Source organism: Pan paniscus, chromosome 11 (assembly GCF_029289425.2).
Source record: "Pan paniscus chromosome 11, NHGRI_mPanPan1-v2.0_pri, whole genome shotgun sequence".
Classification (NCBI taxonomy): Eukaryota; Metazoa; Chordata; class Mammalia; order Primates; family Hominidae; genus Pan; species Pan paniscus.
This window is the reverse complement of record NC_073260.2, coordinates 68,128,326-68,147,511: the sequence shown is the minus strand read 5'-3', so window position 1 is coordinate 68,147,511 and position 19,186 is coordinate 68,128,326. Positions and strand designations below refer to the sequence as shown.

Genomic DNA, 19,186 nt, shown 5'->3' with positions numbered 1-19,186 from the left:
CTCCCAAGTCTAAACCAGGAAGAAGTCGAATCCCTGAATAAACCAACAACAAGTTCTGAAATTGAGGCAGTAATTAATAGGCTACCAACCAGAAAAAGTCCAGGACCAGACAGATTCACAGCTGAATTCTACCAGAGGTACAAAGAAGAGCTGATACCATTTCTTCTGAAACTATTCCAAACAATAGAAAAAGGGGGAATCCTCCCGAACTCATTTTGTGAGGCCAGCATCACCCTGATACCAAAATCTGGCAGAGACACAGCAAAAAAAGAAAATTTCAGGCCAATATCTCTGATGAACATTGATGCCAAAATCCTCAATGAAATACTGGCAAACCGAAACTAGCGGCACATCAAAAAGCTTATCCACCATGATCAAGTCGGCTTCATCCCTGGGATGCAAGGCTGGTTCAACATATGCAAATCAATAAACTAATATAATTTTAAAATAAGTTTATCCTATTTCCCAGACTACAGGCACCTGCAGTTTTGCATGTGCTATCAGAAAATCAGGTAGTATAGTGCGGGAGATGCCAGTGCAGGGGAGCTTAGGAGAAAGGGATGAATGTCTGCTAGGAATTGGAGACATCAATTCGGAGAGGATCAAGGGCACCTCTGTAACTCTCTTGCTGAAATCATTAACTCCAGGTAAAAGTTGGTTTATGGGAAGATGAGAAAGAAAGAAACCAAACAGTACATATGGATAAGTGCTGCTGAAGAAGGAATAGAAATAACACCACATCTTAAAGACTCTGAGGAAAAGAAAACCCCTAGAAGAGGTCTTAACTTCTGTAGAAAGTAGAAGACATTTTCAGGAAATGCTGAGATTCTCCAAAGAATATACTAATAGAAAAATCTAAAATGTCATTCTCCCATATTTGATTAGAAGGGAAAAAACAAATGATTAACTTGGCAGATAAAGTATTTGATAAAATTCAGTACTCCTTCCTGATTAATAAAAAAAAAAAACTTTTAGCAAAGTAGGAATAAAAAAAGGAACTTCCTTGACTTGATTATGGGTATCAAATACAGCAAACTTCTTTTTCAACAGTGAAACATTAGAAGTACTCCCTTTAAAATCAGGACAAGGCAAGGCTGTCTACAATCACCACTTCTATTCATCATTGTACAAGAAGTCCTAACCAGCAAGTAAGAAAGAAAAAAAGACAAAAAGGATGTGAAGTCTATGCAATAGCAACAAATGGCCAGAAAACTCAATTCTTAAAAAAGATACTATTTTTAAAAATCCAGAAAAAAATCTATATCAATATCTCTGCATTTATCCAAGAAATAAATCTAACAAAAGGTATATGTACAAGCCACACAAGAAAAATATTATAAAACTTTATTGAAATTCATTAAAGCGCTCACTTTGGCAGCACATATACTAAAATTGGAACGATACAGAGAAGATTAGCATGGCCCCCGTGCAAGGATGACATGCAAATTTGTGAAACGTTCCATATTTTTCCTTTCTGCCTCTTTTCTTTCCTTCTTTTGGCACCTGCTCATGGTTATGAAGCTTTCAAAGTAAAGAACGTGTAGTACCTCCTGAGTATTACCAGTGGGTACCAAAAAATAAATCATTAAAGAAGACCTAAATGAAGAGACAACTTATTGTTACATTGAGTGTATGTGTGTGTATGCGTACTTGTGCATATGTGTATGTGTACATGCACAGAATAAGGTCTAGAAGTAAAAGCAACAAAATGTTAGTATTTGTTACCATCAGGTAGTGGAAGCAGACATTTTTCTTTTTGAATTAGTATTGTCTAATTTTTATCATAAACCATAAATTGTATTTTTTATGTGGTAGTTAAAATGTGCATGAACTGCATCTTACTGTAGCTATCCTATTTATTTATTTATTTATTTGGGACAGAGTCTTGCTCTGTTGCCCAGGCTGGAATGCAATGGTGCAATCTCAGCTCATTGCAGCCTCCGCTTCCCGGGTTCAAGTGATTCTCATGCCTCAGCTTCCCAAGTAGCTGGGATTACAGGCGCCCGTTACCACGCCCGGCTAATTTTCTGTATTTTCAGTAGAGACAGGGTTTCGCCATGTTGGCCAGGCTGGTTTCGAACTCCTGACCTCAAGTGATCCACCCACCTCGGCCTCCCAAAGTGTTAGGATTACAGGCATGAGCCACTGCGCCCGGCCACTGTAGCTATCCTTTAAAAACTTAATTAATATATTTTATTTCTTAGAGCAGGTATTTTTAAATTTTTCTTCTGCAAATTTACTTGTATAAATAAATCACAAGAACATTTGTCTTTTTAAAAAAGTTACATATCTTTACCTTCTTCATCAAGGCTGCTAAAACTTTGTCCTTCAGTCAGCAAATCTCGCTTCTCATCCTTCCATTCCTGGCTAATTGAGGACACAATCTCCTGTGAAGTGGCCTTTAGGGCGGCGATTGAATTGCACCGTTTCTTAGACGGTGAAGCCTTCAAAGCTAGACAGAAAGGAAAAGGACAAATACAGATATTTACTGTAAAATCACATTACTATTTTATTTAAAAGTGAATATTTTATTATTTATTAACATTTTAGTTATTATTTGAATAGAAGACAAGAGGCTTATTTTATATATATGGAAAGGGAGATGAACTTGTTTCATCTGATGAATACGATGAATTGGCTATATTATTTGTCCAAAATGACTTGACTTAAATCAGAATTTCCTAGAGCAAATTAAAAGTTAAAATTTCTCTCCAGATTTTGCAATAAAGTCTTACTTGAGGTAAAATTCAAATGTTTTATTGCTAAAGAATCATTCCCCCCTCTCCAAACAATGTTTCTCTAGTGCTGGGAGGAGGATGGGTGAGTTGATAAGCACAGATGGTAAAGTATAGAGAATTCTCACGACCCTGGTTTTATTAACTTGGGACTGGGAATTTCTAAACATGCCAATGTTTAATCTTATACTCATGTTGCCCAATTTAGCCAAGTTACTTCTGGTTGTTTTTTTCTTTCTGTGACTTTCCACTGACATTTCCTACCCTTTAGCTCTTTTCTAGGTCATGGTTTCATGTCAGACGTATAATTCACTTCCAATCTTTGTCTAAACAGCAGTCTACAACTTCAGAAGTGTGTTGGGAACCTGAACTAATGAAAATGTACTTCACCATCAATCATGCTTGCTGAAGCCTGGGACTTCATGGAGGACACGTCCATGGAAGCTGCTTAAGCGGCAGCAAGGCCATCCTTATTTACATTCACTATTTGCTGCAATAATTCTTCTTGGCTTAATATTGCTAGAGAATTTCCTTGGAGGGAGGGGGAGAGGGAAGTTGAGGCCTCTTTATGTTTTCCCCTGAATATGTTTTTGGCAGTGTCTCTCTTCCTTTAGAAGTTTGCATAAAGGGGTAGCCTGATAGTAAGTGTATTAGAGTAATTGTGTTTAGCCTTGGGAATCTCAGAGCTTAGATTACACAGCTCATCTGGGGCCTTCCCAGAGGCTGCTTGCAAGAACTTAATTGGAGAAGGACTTTGGGACACACAAATGAGAGAAGAATGGAGGACAATCTCTCCACTTAAAGAGAAGGGAAGGTTTATTTGTCCCTCGAGCAGTCTTAGAATCATAATAATATCATCATCCTAATAAATAACATTTGTGGAGGCCTTTAGAGTCTGGAATCCAACATTCACATTGAGTATCTCAAACCATCCACATGTATGAGGAAGAGGAAGGCCCTTTTTTAGGTCCAGAAACTGAGAATAGAAAGATTGTGGCTTGCTCAGGGTCACAGAACTAGCAAGCATGAATTTCAGGTGTCTTTCTTTTCTTAAGTTGCTTTCTAGGTGGTTCATTTTCTAGCTCTTTAGCATTCTGTTTTCTGGTTAAACTGAAGGGAGAAAAAGATAAACCTTGAATTTGTTTTTCTTTGAGGGGAAGAAATTTTTGAATGTTTAAAAAATAAGTTATGTTTACCTTAATTCTCCACTCTCTCAAACAGTGGTTACACTTGTTTTACAAGGAAGAAGCCATTATTGTCACACTGGCCTCTGCCTTAACATTCTATCTGCTAACTTTTATTTATTTTATTTTATTTTATTTTTCTTTAAGTTCTGGGATACATGTGCTGAACATGCAGGTTTGTTACATAGGTATACATGTGCCAAGGTGGTTTGCTACACCTATCAACCTATCATCTCTATCTGCTAACTTTTATAGACCTTCAATAAACTCCTGTCTTTATAGTATTTTAAAACTGCTTCTTCTTCTTTTTTTTTTTTTGAGACGGAGTTTTGCTCTTGTTGCCCAGGCTGGAGAGAATGGCGCAATCTCGGCTCACTGCAACCTCCGCCTCCCGGGTTCAAGCAATTCTCCTGCCTCAGCTTCCTGAGTAGCTGGGATTACAGGCATGCGCCACCATGCCTGGCTAATTTTGTATTTTTAGTAGAGACGGGGTTTCTCCATGTTGGTCAGGCTGGTTTCGAACTCCTGACCTCAGGTGATCTGCCTGCCTTGGCCTCCCAAAGTGCTAGGATTACAGGCATGAGCCACTGTGCCCAGCTGTATTTTAAAACTTCTAAATCAGAGGATCTCAGATGTGGGGTGGAAACTAAGGGGTCTCTGAGACCCTTTCAGAAGATCTGTCGTGTTAAAATTATTTTCACCATCATCATAAGACATTATTTGCCTTTTTCACTTTCATTCTCTCATATGTGTAGAGTTTTCTAGATGTTACATGACCTGTGATGTCACCCCATATTGAATTCAGAAGCAGATGTGAGACTCCAACTTATTTTCTATTAAGCCAGACGTTAAGGATTTCAAAAAAAAAGGTAAAACAATTCCACTTTTCTCACTAAATTATTTGTGGAAAATATAATTATATTTTGTAATTATTTATGTTAAAAATTGACTGATGTTAACACGCAATTTTTTTGTTAACTGGTAAGAATTAATAAATATTTTTAAATTTTTCTCAATTTTAATTTCTAATATGTGAAATATAGATAGCTATCACCCACATAAATAAAAGCTCTTTGGTGTCCTCAATAATTTTTAAGGGTGTAATGTGGCCCTGAGACCAAAAGGTTTGAGAACTGCTTTTCTACATCATAGTTCTTAGGTCAGTGTTATTTCTCTAAACGAAGAAACAGCAATGATCAAAAGGTTTTCGGCAGTACCAAGGAAATGCGATCAGGGTGAGAGCCATGTAATGAGGAAAAGATACTCAGGAGACCTATACTCATGGCATTTCATGGAGTGAGGGCCAAAAGACTGGAAAAAGAAGTAACTCTTTGTTCTTTATCAGCATCACGTATAATGAGGAGCAGAGAAGACCGGAAAACAAACCTCTGCCAAGACCACATAGCACCACAACAAAGAGTTCACTTTTGTCTCAAGTGGTGAGTTTCTTCCTTAAAGGAATGATCTCACTCAGCAGATAAGAGCTTGGATTTTGTAGAAATTTAATTCTCAGGATCTCTTTTGACTGGGTAACATTGAGAGTTGGTTTGGGTGGCTGGTTGCTTCCTTTTGTGTGGCAGAAACGCCTAGATTTGTCTTTGGCTCAACCATGGCTGGCAGTAGGTATCCTGTGCCCATTTCTAGCCTTGCATTCTGCCACTCGACTGCCTCCATGTTCACTTTTCAGCTCACCCTTCTGCTATATTGGAACCTACCATGTTCATTCTGCCCTTAGGCCTTTGCACATGCTGTTCTTTCTCCTTGAGATGCCCTTCCTGTCTCTCTTCTTAATGAACTCTGGGTTACATTTTCAGGATTTAGTTGAAATATCTTTTTCTCTGTGAGCTCTCTTTTGGAAGAATTGGTCTTTTTTTTCTCTTATTTCTCTCCGCGTACCCATAGTAGCATATGCAGAAATATTAGCAATTGTTTCATTACAGATCTGTCACATGTTTCAATCTCTGGCTCAAAAGAGACTATTAAATTATTGAGGGAGGAACTAATCAATATTTAAAAAGCTTTCTATATCATCAGTGCTTAGTGTAGTGCTAGATACATAATAGGTGCACGAGTGTTTGTTCATGAATGCATTATTGTTCTGAAATTTTAGAACAGTTAATTTTCTCTAACAAATTAATTTAACTCTTATATTCTATTCAGGAAACTAAGCTTTAGTACTTTAGACAAATTATTCGTATGGAGAATTTCAGTGAAGTTTCAACATAATGGTGACTAATATTTCCAGGAAATATTATAGGATTTTGTAGACATTATTACACCGGCAGCATGACTCACTTGTGGGTGGGATGAAGGGATTTAAAAAGGTTAAAAAACACTGACTTCAAAAAAGAAACTTGAAGACCAGGTACTATTTTCTTGGTGGGAGGGGAGTATGCCTTTAGGCATTAAGGGCTTTAAATTAACCATGGTTGCTGGAACATCTTAAAGTTAACTCAAGTGTCTACTTTTCTAATAATTTAATTACCCTTTGAAATGGTGGTGTTAGATAAAAATTCCATTCATTCATTGCATTATTCATCAAATAACCATTGAGTGTCTACTGTGTGCCAGGAAATGTGTTAAGTGAAAGTTAAGGACTTTGTGCACCAGGGAATCCATGGACGTTTATTTCCTTTAGCATTATTATTATTATTATTATTATTATTATTATTATTATTATTAGCATGGAAGGGTTTTAACAGAAATCAGCAAGAGCAGATTTATATTTTAAACTGATTCCTCTAGCTGCAGTGTGTGTGTGTGGAAATTGGATTGAATGGGTACATGATGGGAGGCAAAGAGACCTGTTTGGGGCCACAACTTTATGCAAAAAAAAAAAAATAATAATAAAACCTGCAAACCAAAAAACACAGTGGCTGAATCAGGAGAGGTACTGTGAGAGAAGGGGCTGCAATCCTGATACTGCAGAGTGAGGACTGATAGGTGTTGCTGAGTAACTGCACATGGGTGGTAAGCAGAAGGAAGGGGTCAAGGGATGATGGCAGCATTCTGGCTGGGTAATTGGGTGGATTGTGGTGGCCTTCCATAAGACGTGGACCCAGGTAGAGAGGCAGACTCTGGGGTGGTAAGTGGCTAAATTCAATTTTGGGCATGCTGAGCTTGTGGAATCTAGTGGATGCTTAAGTTTGGGGAGTAGACAGGCAAGGGGAATTGCTAGAAGTGTGGGGAGTAAGTTGCAAGTACACAGATGGTAACTGAACCCTTGGGAGAACAGGGAATTACCCAGAGTGCTGTATAAGAAGAGACCGAGTCAGAGCCTGGACCCTGAGGAGCAACCACAATAAGAGTAAGCAGGGATGAAAAGCTTCCAAAGGATACCAAGGAGGAGAAGAGAGGCTGGAAGGCAACCAGGGAAGTCCTGAGTTACGAAAGACAAGCGAAGAGCGTATTTCACAGAGAACTGCTATCAGTGGTCTCACATGCTGGAGAGTTTTAAGAAGACTGAAAGAGGCTGGGTGCGGTGGCTCACACCTGTAATCCCAGCACTTTGGGAGGCCAAGGTGGGTGGATCACTTGAGGTCAGGAGTTCGAGACCAGCCTGGCCAACATGGCAAAACCCTGTCTCTACTAAAAATACAAACATTAGCTGGGTGTGGTGGCGCATGCCTGTGGTCCCAGTTACTCTGGAGGCTGAGGCAGGAGAATCACTTGAATCTGGGAGGCAGAGGTTGCAGTGAGCTGAGATAGTGCCACTGTACTCCAGCCTGGGCAACAGAGTGAGACTCCATCTCAAAAAAACAAAAACAAAAACAAAAAAAACTGAAAGTTGTTCAATGGCTTGAGCAATGATTGTTGATTACTTCAAAAAGAACATTTTGGTAGAGTGGTGGGATCAAAAGCCACTGGAGAACACTGAATAGTGACAAGAAATAAAAAAAGTGAGACAGCAAGTACATCCAACTCTCATCTCCAATAGGGTGACAGTGAAGGAGGAAAAAGATACACCAGGAACTGAAGAGAGATGGATCGTTGAGGAGGTTTGTTTCTATGATACATGAGAATGAGCAGATGGAAGGATGAGGTGTGGAGCCAGAAGAGGGAGTGAATGGTTAAAATTACCCTGTAGTGGAGATAATCTCTACAGGGATCTGTCCTGGACCTTAAGGAGAAGATCGGACCCAGTATACATGGTATATTCATCCATTCAACAAATAAAAATTACAATATGTGCACCCTCCAAACCCACATGGCTTCATTAAGTGCTGGGGATACAGCAGTCAGCTTACTTTTTTTTTTTAGATAGAGTCTTGCTCTGTCACCCAGGCTGGAGTGTAGTGGGGCATAATCTTGGCTCACTGCAACCTCTGCCTCCCAGGTTCAAGTGATTCTCCTACCTCAGCCTCCCAAGTAGCTGGGATTACAGGCATGTGCCAGCACGTCTGGCTAATTTTTGTATTTTTAGTAGAGACGGGGTTTCACCACGTTGGTCAGGCTGGTCTCAAACTCCTGACCTCGTGATCCGCCCACCTCGGCCTCCCAAAGTCTTGGGATTACAGGCGTGAGCCACCGTGCCCAGCTAGCTTACATTTAAATAAAGGAGACAGGCATTAAGTAAGTAAAACCTATAGCATAGGACCTAAAGTATAGGTCATTATAGGTCATGATAAATGTTAGAAAACATAAAGCAAGAAAAGTAGATAGGAATCACCTTTCCCACTGTAGCAGGACTATTTTCCACTGTAGCAGGACTATAAACATTATCACTACTACCTACGCAATAAACAAAAGTGATAAAGTACTTGACTGTGCTTTGAAGTGAAATATCTTATTCAATAAGTGGTATTAGGACAATAGTTAACTACCTGGGAAAAAACAAGGTTAGATCTCCCTCACTTCATACACCAAAATGAATACAACATAGATTAAAGAAAAGAAAACATAAACAACAATCTATAAAAGGTAAAAGAAAAATATGGGTGAACATTTATCTGATTATTCAATGGTGAAGTCCTCTGTAAGCATAAGGCTTAACTAAAAAGAATGCCACATTTATGGGATGTAAGATATAAGATGGCAACACTCCCCAAATTCAACACAATCTTTATCAAACTACCAGCTACCCTTTTTCCCCCAGAAATTAACAAACTGATTATAAAATTCATAGGGACATACAAGGAACCCAGAATAGCCAAAACAGTATGAAAAAGAGTAGCTGAAAGACTCACACTTCTTGATTATGAAACTTAACAATACAAACCAGAAGTAATGAGGATAGTATGGTACTGCTATGAGGGTAGGCATATTGATCAATAGAACAGATGTGAGAGTCAAGAAGTAAATCCTTATTATAATTGTGGTCAATCGACTTTCTTTTCTTTTTTTTTTGTCTGGTTTATGTTCTCTCATGATGATTTTCAATAAGAGTGCCAAGATAATTCAATAGGGGGAAAGAATAGGCTTTTCAACAAATGGTGGTGAAACAACCGGCTATCCCACATGCAAAAGAATGAAGATAGACTCTACCTCATATCATATACAAAAAAATTAAATCAGAATGAATCACAAACCTAAATGTAAGAGCTAAGACTATAAAACTCTTCAAAGAAAACATGAGAGTAAATCTTCATGACCTTGGGTTAGGCAATGCTTTCTTAGATCACACCAAAGACACCAGCAACAAAAGGAAAAAAATTGGACATCAAAATTAAAAAATTTTGTGCTTCAAAAGACACTATCAAAAAAGTAAAAAGACAACCCACAGAATGGAAGAAAATATTTGCAAATCATATATCTGATAACGGACTTGTGTCCAGAATATACAAAGAACTCTTACAACTCAATAATAAAAAGACAACTCAACTAAAAATGGGCAAAGGGTTTGAGTGAGCATTTCTCCAAAGAAGATATAAATTGCCAATAAGCACATACAAGATGTTTAATATCATTAGTCATTAGAGAAATGCAAATCAAAACTACAGTGAGATACTACTTCATACCTGCCAGGATAGCCAAAAGAAAAAAAGACAGGCAATAACATATGTCAGTGAGGATGTAGAGAAACTGGAACTCGTATATGTTGCTGGTGGGATTGTAAAATGACACAGCTGCTTTGGAAAGGAGTTTGACAGTTCCTCAAAATGTTATCAGAGAGTTACCATCTGACCCAGCAATTCCACTTCTAGGTACATATTCAGAAGAAATGAAAATACATGCCCATACAAAACCTTGTCCATGAATGTTCGTAACAGCATTATTCATAATGGCCAAAATGGAAACATCCCAAATATCCATCAACTGATGAATAAACAAACTATGGTATATCAATATAATGGAATATTCTGCAATAAAAAGAATAAATTACTGGTACATGCTACGAGGCTACAGATAAACCTCAAAAATATTCTGTTAAGTGCAAAAAGCCGAACAGAAAAGTTCACATTATATGATTTATATGAAATGCCAGAATAGGCAAAACCATAGAGACAGAAAGTAAATCAGTAGTTGCCAGGGGCTGGGAAGAGAACAGAATGGGGAGTGACTGCTAATGGGTATGGGGTTTCTTTTTGGGGTAATGAAAATGTTCTAAAATTAGAAAATTGCTGGGCATGGTGGCTCATGCCTGTATCTGAGCACTTTGGGAGGCTGAGGCGGGTAGATCACCTGAGGTCAGCAGTTCAAGACCAGCCTGGCCAACATGGTGATACCCCAGCTCTACTAAAAATACAAAAATTAGCTGGGTGTGGTGGCTCATGCCTGTAATCCCAGCTATTTGGGAGGCTAAGAAAGGAGAATCACTTGAACCCAGGAGGCAGAGGTTGCAGTAAGCCAAGATTGCGCCATTGCACTCCAACCTGGGCGACAGAGTGAGGCTCCATCTCAAAATAAATAAATAAATAAATTTAAAAAATTAGAAAATGGTGATGATTGCATAACTGTGAATAAATCAAGAATCATAGGCCTGTACACTTTAAAAGGGTGAAGCATACACATCTTAATTATATCTCAATAAAGCTATTATTAAAAAATAGGTAATAAAATCAAAATGAGAAAATGTCAATAGATTTGATTACCCGTGAGTTAAACAACTTGTTCCATTAAAAACCTGAAAAATTATCCAAACTGGAAAAATCTGCGACACATGCCATATTTTATGAAACTGAAGATGCCATTGATTGTACCATTAATTTATATGCCCCTAAGAAAGAAAAACCTCCCAAGATGGGGAGTCTCCTAAGGGAGGCTCACCAAAGCTAGAACATTAAAGGGCTAGATCCTCCAAAACGCACCAGGGGCTGCAGTGAAACCCATGTTTTTCCAACCTTGGCACAGGGCTAAGAAAAGTGAAAAAAATCTTTCTTAAAAATTGGAAACACAGCAGGGCGCGGTGGCTTAAGCCTGTAATCCCAGCACTTTGGGAGGCTGAGGTGGGTGGGTCGCTTGAGGCTAGGAGTTCAAGACAGCCTGGCCAACACGACGAAACCCCATCTTTACTAAAAGCAAAAACCAGCTGGGTGTGGTGGTGCATGCTTGTAATCCCAGCTACTCAGGAGGCTGAGGCAGAAGAATCGCTTAAACCCAGGAGACAGAGGTTGCAGTGAGCTGAAATCACGCCACTGCACTCCAGCCTGGGTGGTAGAGTGAGACCCTGTCTCAAAAAAAAAAAAAAAAAAAAAAAAAAAAATTGGAACCACAAGCTGGTATTCACGTAGGCTTGCAGTCTCAATAAACACTATCTTATAGTCTATTTTAGGCCAAAGAAACCTTGGGCAAATAATTTATGGTGATGTCAATTTGACAGCAATTTTAAGATACCACTGAGAGAGTCAAATGTGGAAGAAAGTTTCCCTTAGAGTGAAATAAGGTTTAAAAAGGGGTTAATATCTTTAATACATGGAATTGATATTAATAATTTGGAAAAATAACAAACACCCAATATAAATGGTCAAATGTTACAAAGCTCAATTCTCAAAGGAACTACAAATGGCTAATAAACATGAATAAGGGTTGAACCTTACCAGTACTTAAATGCAAAATAAAACAATCAGATAACATTTTTTACTTATCAGAGTGGCATAATTTAAAAACCACAATGCTGGCTAAGGGCTGGTAGAATACAGGCTCTCATGGCCTCATGGGAACCTTCTGTGGCACAATCTATCTGTGCAGTTATGTGCATTTTATTACCCTAGTACCCCTTTCTTGGAATCCATTCTAAAGAAATAATCCTAAATTTGGACACAACGTTTATCTGAAATTACGTTCATAAACTATTAAGAAATAGAAAAAGGAGAAAAAATGTAAATGCCCAATACTGAAAGAATGGTTAAATAGATTCTGGCAAAAAAAAGATAGATTACGTCACACTCATACAATTTTAATGTGTTGCAACTTCAAATGGTGCCTTGTAGAATATACAATGATATGAAAAATATAACATTATAAACTATTCATGATATAATGTTATGTGAAAAAAGAGGACTATACCTAAAATTGTGTACCATTATGCTATCATTTTAACATAAATACATAAAGCATAGAAATAAAGATTGGTAGAAAGTACATCAAAATATTAGCAGTGGATATCTCTGGGTTGTGGCATTTCAAGAATTTTCATTTTTTTCATCTCCTTGTATTTTCCAAAATGTTTACATTGCAAGTGTTTGACTTTCATTAATTAAAAAATCTCCAATAAATATTACCAGGAAAATTTGTCTTATTTAAATATAAAACATGAACATTCTACTTTTTCAGTTGTGTATGGCTAAATTATCATGTTTTAGTTTATGAAATTGGACCACAGAATAGCAAAATGATAAAATAACTATATATAGGGTTATTTTCTCCTTTCACATATCTTAAAAACTTCCCACAGATACAACATATTCATTGTAGAAAATTTAATAAATATCAATATAAAGGAAAATAAGAGCCTACATACTCCCTTGATCTGGAATAAGCACTGTTAGCTTTGGGTTTAGTTTGCTCTTCTGTTTCTAGTTATTCAAGGTTTAAAGTTAGGGTATAGATTTGAGATTTTTCTTTTTTCATTTTTTTTTTTTTTTTTGAGGCACAGTCTCACTCTGTTGCCCAGGCTGCAGTACAGTGGCATGATCTCGGCTCACTGCAACCTCCGCCTCCTGGGTTCAAGCGATTCTCCTGCCTCAGCCTCCTAAGTAGTTAGGATTACAGGTGCATACCACGACGTCTGGCTAATTTTTGTATTTTTAGTAGAGATGGGGTTTCACCATATTGGCCAAGTTGGTCTTGAACGCCTGACCTCAAGTGATCTGCCCGCCTCAGCCTCCCAAAGTGCTAGGATTACCGCGCCCGGCCTCCTTTTTTTTTTTTTTTTTTTTTTTAAAGGTAAGAGTTTATAGCTATAAATTTTCCTCTGAGCACTGCCTTCACAGCATCCCATAAATTTTTGGTATGTTTGTTTTCCTTTTCATTCATCTTGAGGTTTTTCTAATTTCCTTGTAATTTCTTCTTTAACTCATTGCTAGTTTAAGAGTGTGTGGTTTAATTTTCAAATACTTGTGAAGTTTTCAGTTTTCACTGTTTATTGATTCATTCCATTGTGATCAGAAAAGATACTTTGTATGATTTCAGTCATTTAAAATGTACTGAGACTTGTTTTGTGGCCTAACATATGATCCATCCTAGAGAATGTCCTATGAGAATAACTGCTGTTTTGTATATTCCCTTAGAATTCTGCTGTGCATTTAAGGTATACGGACTGATAACTACATAAAAGGTAAATACATCTATATTTAGCAAACTAAATGTGCTAACACATCATTTTTATTGGGTGCATACTATTCCATTATTTGACTGTATCATAATATATTTAACCAATATATTATATGGTTGGACATTTAGATACCTTCTAAATTTTTTCACCACTAAGCAGGACTCTAATGATTATGGCATCAATAAACACCTGACTGGGTTACTTAACCATAATTACTAAGTGATTACTGCTGCAGGGAGAGAAATGTGTTAGTTCTTCCAATAAAAATCTTGCAAAGATACATAATGAAATTAGCTGCTAAAAGTAAAAAAAAAAATTCGTAAGAATCTTACCTTGAATTTTCTTGAAAACTCTGGAATTCATGAACTTAAGAAATCTGTCTGCATAAAAGCTTGGTCTATGAACAGAAACAGTGTCCTGAAAAGACAAAAAACCAGGATCACAGGGTCACCTCTTAATGTTCATCTCAAGTCAGAAGAAAGATCTATGCAATTGGTTCTCTGTTAGCCAACATTCTTAACCAAAGGTGGCCCAGAGATAGAGAACAGGAATGCCCTGTAGCCCGCGGGGCCCAGGAGTCCGGGGCTGAGGGAGGAGGGCACAGACTCAATTGGAACAAAGATTCTAGACACTCAAGACCAAACTGAGCAGAGGAGAGTCAGCAAAAAAAAAACTGTGCTACATAAATCAAAACAGCTGCCCTTATTCATAACATTGTGTCCCAGGAGGAGTTTTTAAGTTCTTTTTTTACATACAGGCAACCAGTGCATCAAATGTCATCTGGAATGAAGGGTAACTCCCTTAATCATGAACAAAAATTGGAGACATAAACAAAACTATCCTAATGTAAGAGTGACATTGACGTTTAAGTTAAAAAAAGTTCTGGTTTCATCTCCCAATAGCAAGGTGAGGAGATGCTAGGAGGATTCCTAGGAGACAAGGCTAACAGATGACTCCTTTGCACTGAATTATCTGCTGATTGCATAGAGTTGAATTGAATTAAACTGTTAACTCCATTCTTCTCTCATGCTTGGCAGGAGTCTTTAGGGCTGAAGGGTCATTTGATTACAAATCCAGGAAAGGGGATAGATGAAGGGAAAGGAGGTGGATGAAGGAGCTACTTTTCTATGTTTATTTAGTAATCATTTATCCAAATCATGTATCCAAGCTGTACACTTGTAGACATAGTAAATTTGCTTCTATAATGCTTCATTTTGAATTCAGGCTTATGGATTCCAATAGAGAAATTTCTTTTTTTTTTTTTTTTCTTTTTTTTTGAGACAGAGTCTTGCTCTGTTGCCAGGCTGGAGTGCAGTGGCGGATCTCGGCTCACTGCAACCTCCGCCTCCCGGATTCAAGTGATTCTCCTGCATCAGCATCATCAGTAGCTGCGATTACAGGCACCCACCACCACACTTGGCTAATTTTTGTTATTTTTAGTAGAGGGGTTTTGACCATGTTGGCCAGGCTGGTCTCGAACTCCTGACCTCAAGTGATCTGCCCTCCTCGGCCTCCCAAAATGCTGGGATTATAGGCATGAGCCACTGCACCTGGCCCTGCTACATCTTTTAAAATGTACTCTTTCTGGTATCCCGGCAGTATCTGCCTGAAGTGGACACATTCTTCCAACAAGGCAGTAATTTAGAAATATCAGCAGAAGGCAAGAGCCTGAGGGGTATCCATAGAGGATTAAAGTTCAGCCCTTGCCTATAAAAAGAAGTTACATTGTTGTTCGCTTTGGCATGAATAAACATTGTTTAAGAAAGAGCCATGTCTGAAAACAAACAAAAATAGGTTCATGATATACAACCAGCACAGAAATTTTCATTAAAAAAAAAGAAAAACAGATGATAGGTATATTTTTTAATTTATTTATTATTTATTTATTTATGACATGGAGTCTCGCTCTGTCACCCAGGCTGGAGTGCAGTAGCACGATCTTGGCTCACTGCAACGTCTGCCTCCTGGGTTCAAGCGATTCTCCTGCCTCAGCCTCCCGAATAGCTGGGATTACAGGCATGTGCCACCACGTCTGGCTAATTTTTGTATTTTTAGTAGAGACAGGGTTTCACCATGTTGGCCAGGCTGGTCTCGAACTCCTGACCTCAAGTGATCCGCCTGCTTTGGTCTCCCCCCAAAGTGTTGGGTTTTAAATAGAGAAAGGTGGGGGGCCCTTAGATGCACCTGGTTGGTACAAGACTAGACGATTCAGATCCATCTGGTAACAGGAAATTGAAATGGTCTCAGAAAACAGGAGGGGAATGGAATGAGGGTATTCACTCTCTCCCTTTCAATGTTCAAGGTACTATGTATGCAGTCCCTTCCTTTCTCAGCTGGAAGGAAACATTAAATTAACCTACCATATTGACCTTCTTTCATAGGAGGAATTTTTGATCTCAGTAAGATTGAGGTTAATTCTTTTTTTTTTTAATTAAAAAATTTTCTTTTAGAGACAGGGTCTTGCTATATTCAAGACCGGACTTGAACTCCTGGGCTCAAGTGATCGTCCTGCCCCAGTCTCTTGAGTAGCCAGGACTACCAGCACATGCCCCTACACCCAGCTTAGAGGTTAATTCTTGGAAATAAATGTGTGAACCTGTTGTTTAAAAGTGCATTATGACTGAAGTCAGTGCTTAGCCAGTGGACAAAATGTAGATCTTTCATGCTGAAAGGTTATTAACAGTCTTCCACAGAACTGAGAAATTATGTGCTACTTTCCAAGAAAGAAGAAGAAGATCACCTATAATTTATTCTCTTTCAAAAGAAAGTATCTGCTAACATCTTAAAAGGAAATGTGTGACCAAATCCTTGACCAAAATATTCTTTGGAATTGCTACTTCAAGTTATTAACTTAGGCCAATAAATGTTGTTAGTAGCAGGAAGTAGAAATCTAATGTCTAGATGGGACTGCGTGCGTGTGTGTGTGTGTGTGTGTGTGTGTGTGTGTGTGTGTATGTGTGTGTATGTGTGAGAGGGAGAAAGAGAGACAGAGACAGAACGGGAGAAAGAAGGAGAGAGAAAGATGGGAGAAACTGCTCTTTGTTAACTGATTTTTTTCTTCAGTTACATCAATTAAGACATTCTTGGCTGGGCGCATTGGCTCACACCTGTAATCCCTGCACTGTGGGAGGCCGAGGCAGATGGATCACCTGAGGTCAGGAGTTCGAGACCAGCCTGGCCAACACGGCGAAATCCTGTCTCTACTAAAAGTACAAAAATTAGCCAGGTGTCGTGGCACGTGCCTGTCGTCCCAGCTACTCAGGAGGGTGAGGTAAGAGAATTGCTTGACCCTGGGAGGCAGAGGTTGCAGTGAGCTGAGATTGCACCACTGCACCCCAGCCTGGGTGACAGAGCAAGACTCCATCTCAAAAAAAAAAAAAAAAAAGACATCCTCAGGCAGCCAGCATGTATAAATGTTGATGTAGAAATCCACACCAATTAAAAAGTTTTCACTTTCTCTGTGTATTTGTTAGGCATTGTGTTGAACACTGAAATGCATTTTTTGGTCCCATGTTCACACCAAGCAGGTGTCATTACTATCCCCCTGGTACAGGTGAGAAACAAGGGTAAGAGGCCAAATAACCAGCATTGTGCCTGGTCACATGGCTAGTTCAGCAGTGAATGCAGAGTTCAAATCCAGGCTGTTCACCATCAGAGTCAGGACTCACACTTACTGTAGCTTGGTTGTGTGAGAACTTCATTTCAAATGCCCTACTGATCATCCCTACAAAAAAAAGACCTCTCTCAAAGTTAGGTCCTTTGGATTTCACATAGACACAGATATCATTTTGTTTTTCTGGCCGCTAGGCTGGATGTCATGTATTTGAAGAGCTATTCAAATTTATGTTGTCCTTATTCTTAGATTTGAACTGATCTACTAGCCTAAGATTCTGAGTTTATAAAGACCGTTGTTTCATTTCCTCTTAGAGTCTAGCAACACAGTTTCCTGCACATACTCTGAAGTCTCTGAGAAAGCAGAAATATATACAGTATAATAAGGAAAATAAGTCACTTACCCCATCATAAACAAGAGCTTTCCAGGAATGTTCTAACTTCTTCATTAACCTAAATATAAATGGAAAAATTGAAATGAGAATGTAAAATCCCTCTCATTTGGTGATTTTTCAGAACGTTTTGTAGACTGATTTTGAAATAATAAAAGACCACTCCTCAAACTTCTTACCTATATGATTGCAGAATGTCAATAATGCCCATAAATAAAAGTAGTTTTTCTCCCCTATGGCTTTTAGCTGGAATGCCTCCCATTCTGTTGATGGAGCAAAAGAGAAAATATTTGATTACATATTATAAGAATAGGAAGTTAAAAAATCATTTCTAATAAATAGACTGAAAATAAAAATTGACAATTTTTAAGAATTCTGGGCTATCTCCCATTCATCTTTTTTGTTTGTTTGTTCCTTTTTGTTTTTGTTTTTTGGCCATCAGTTAAGGTCATCCTGGGAATCCAGAATGATGTATTAATACTTCCCTACAAAGGAGAATAATATTGTAGCTGCTAACCGTGAAGAGTTGGATGGGAAGAATCCAATTTAAAACTTATTCCTACTTTAAAACTATGAGCAAGAATTTTTAGACCATTATAAAATATTCCTTTTAAAAAATGCAATACTTTTTTCTGATCAAAAGAGTAATGTATGTTTACTTTTAAAAATAAAATACAGAAAAACACAAAGAAAAAATATAATTAAACAGTTATTCCTAGGATGCAAAGATAACTACTTAATATCTGGTATGCTTTTCTAGTATGTGTGTGTGTGTATGTATTTATTAGTCAAGAAAAGGTATTATTTATCATGTTTTATAACCTGATTTTTTTACTTGCTAAATGACAAACATTTCCTTATATTCAATGCTAACGTGGTTTTTAATAGCCTTATTGTATTTCACCATACTGATATAGGATAATTTAACTGATTATTGGACAGTTAGATTGATTTGCAAGAAAGAACTTTTCAAAAAATATTTAATATGTGTTAATTTCCTTTACAAAAATGAAATATGCCCATGGTTTAGTCATCGTTGGAGAATTCTAGAAGGCAGGCACTTATGGCCTTGGAAAATGATTGCTTTCTTTCAGTCTCCTTGCTCAGCTAGTACGCATAACTGATGCAGTCTGCCATTTCAATAACTTACTTTGGTTGCAATTGTTTCTGTTAGTCAATATGCATTTTACACATGCAAATTAATCCTGTAGTTACTACCACATCTGGCTCAGACGAGAGACCACATCTGTCAGGGTGCAGGACTAGAACAACAGAATCCCCTTAGGCAGATAAAAAGCTCTGAATTGCGAACATCATTCTTATTGTGTATTTGCTTAAAACATCTTTATTCAGGCTGGGTGCAGTGGCTTATACCTATAATCCCAGCACTTTGGGAAGCCAAGGCAGGTGGATCACATGAGGCCAGGAGTTTGAGACCAGCCTGGGCAACATGGTGAAACTCCATCTCTACTAAAAACACAAAAATTAGCCAGGTGTAGTGGTGCATGTTTGTAATTCCAGCTACTTTGGAGGCTGAGGCAGGAGAATCGC

The 19,186-nt window shown here is 38.1% G+C and overlaps 1 protein-coding gene and 1 non-coding gene across 15 annotated transcripts in view; one reads left to right on the top strand and one right to left on the bottom strand.

Annotated features, from left to right (window-relative positions):
* Positions 1 to 19,186, bottom strand: part of PIP5K1B (phosphatidylinositol-4-phosphate 5-kinase type 1 beta) — a 305,504-nt gene that overhangs the window by 73,484 nt on the left and 212,834 nt on the right. For all 14 annotated transcript variants that reach the window (XM_008978414.5, XM_003824756.6, XM_057298699.1 and 11 more), the window contains 4 exons: positions 17,815 to 17,898; positions 17,648 to 17,696; positions 13,964 to 14,048; positions 2,297 to 2,452 (listed from right to left, as the gene is read on the bottom strand). In XM_008978414.5, the coding sequence (XP_008976662.1) occupies positions 2,297 to 2,452; positions 13,964 to 14,048; positions 17,648 to 17,696; positions 17,815 to 17,898 (374 nt within the window). The remainder of the gene's footprint in view (positions 1 to 2,296; positions 2,453 to 13,963; positions 14,049 to 17,647; positions 17,697 to 17,814; positions 17,899 to 19,186) is intronic.
* Positions 1,363 to 1,469, top strand: LOC112440946 (U6 spliceosomal RNA). Its single transcript, XR_003028923.1, has one exon. It is a non-coding gene; the product is annotated as a U6 spliceosomal RNA (small nuclear RNA).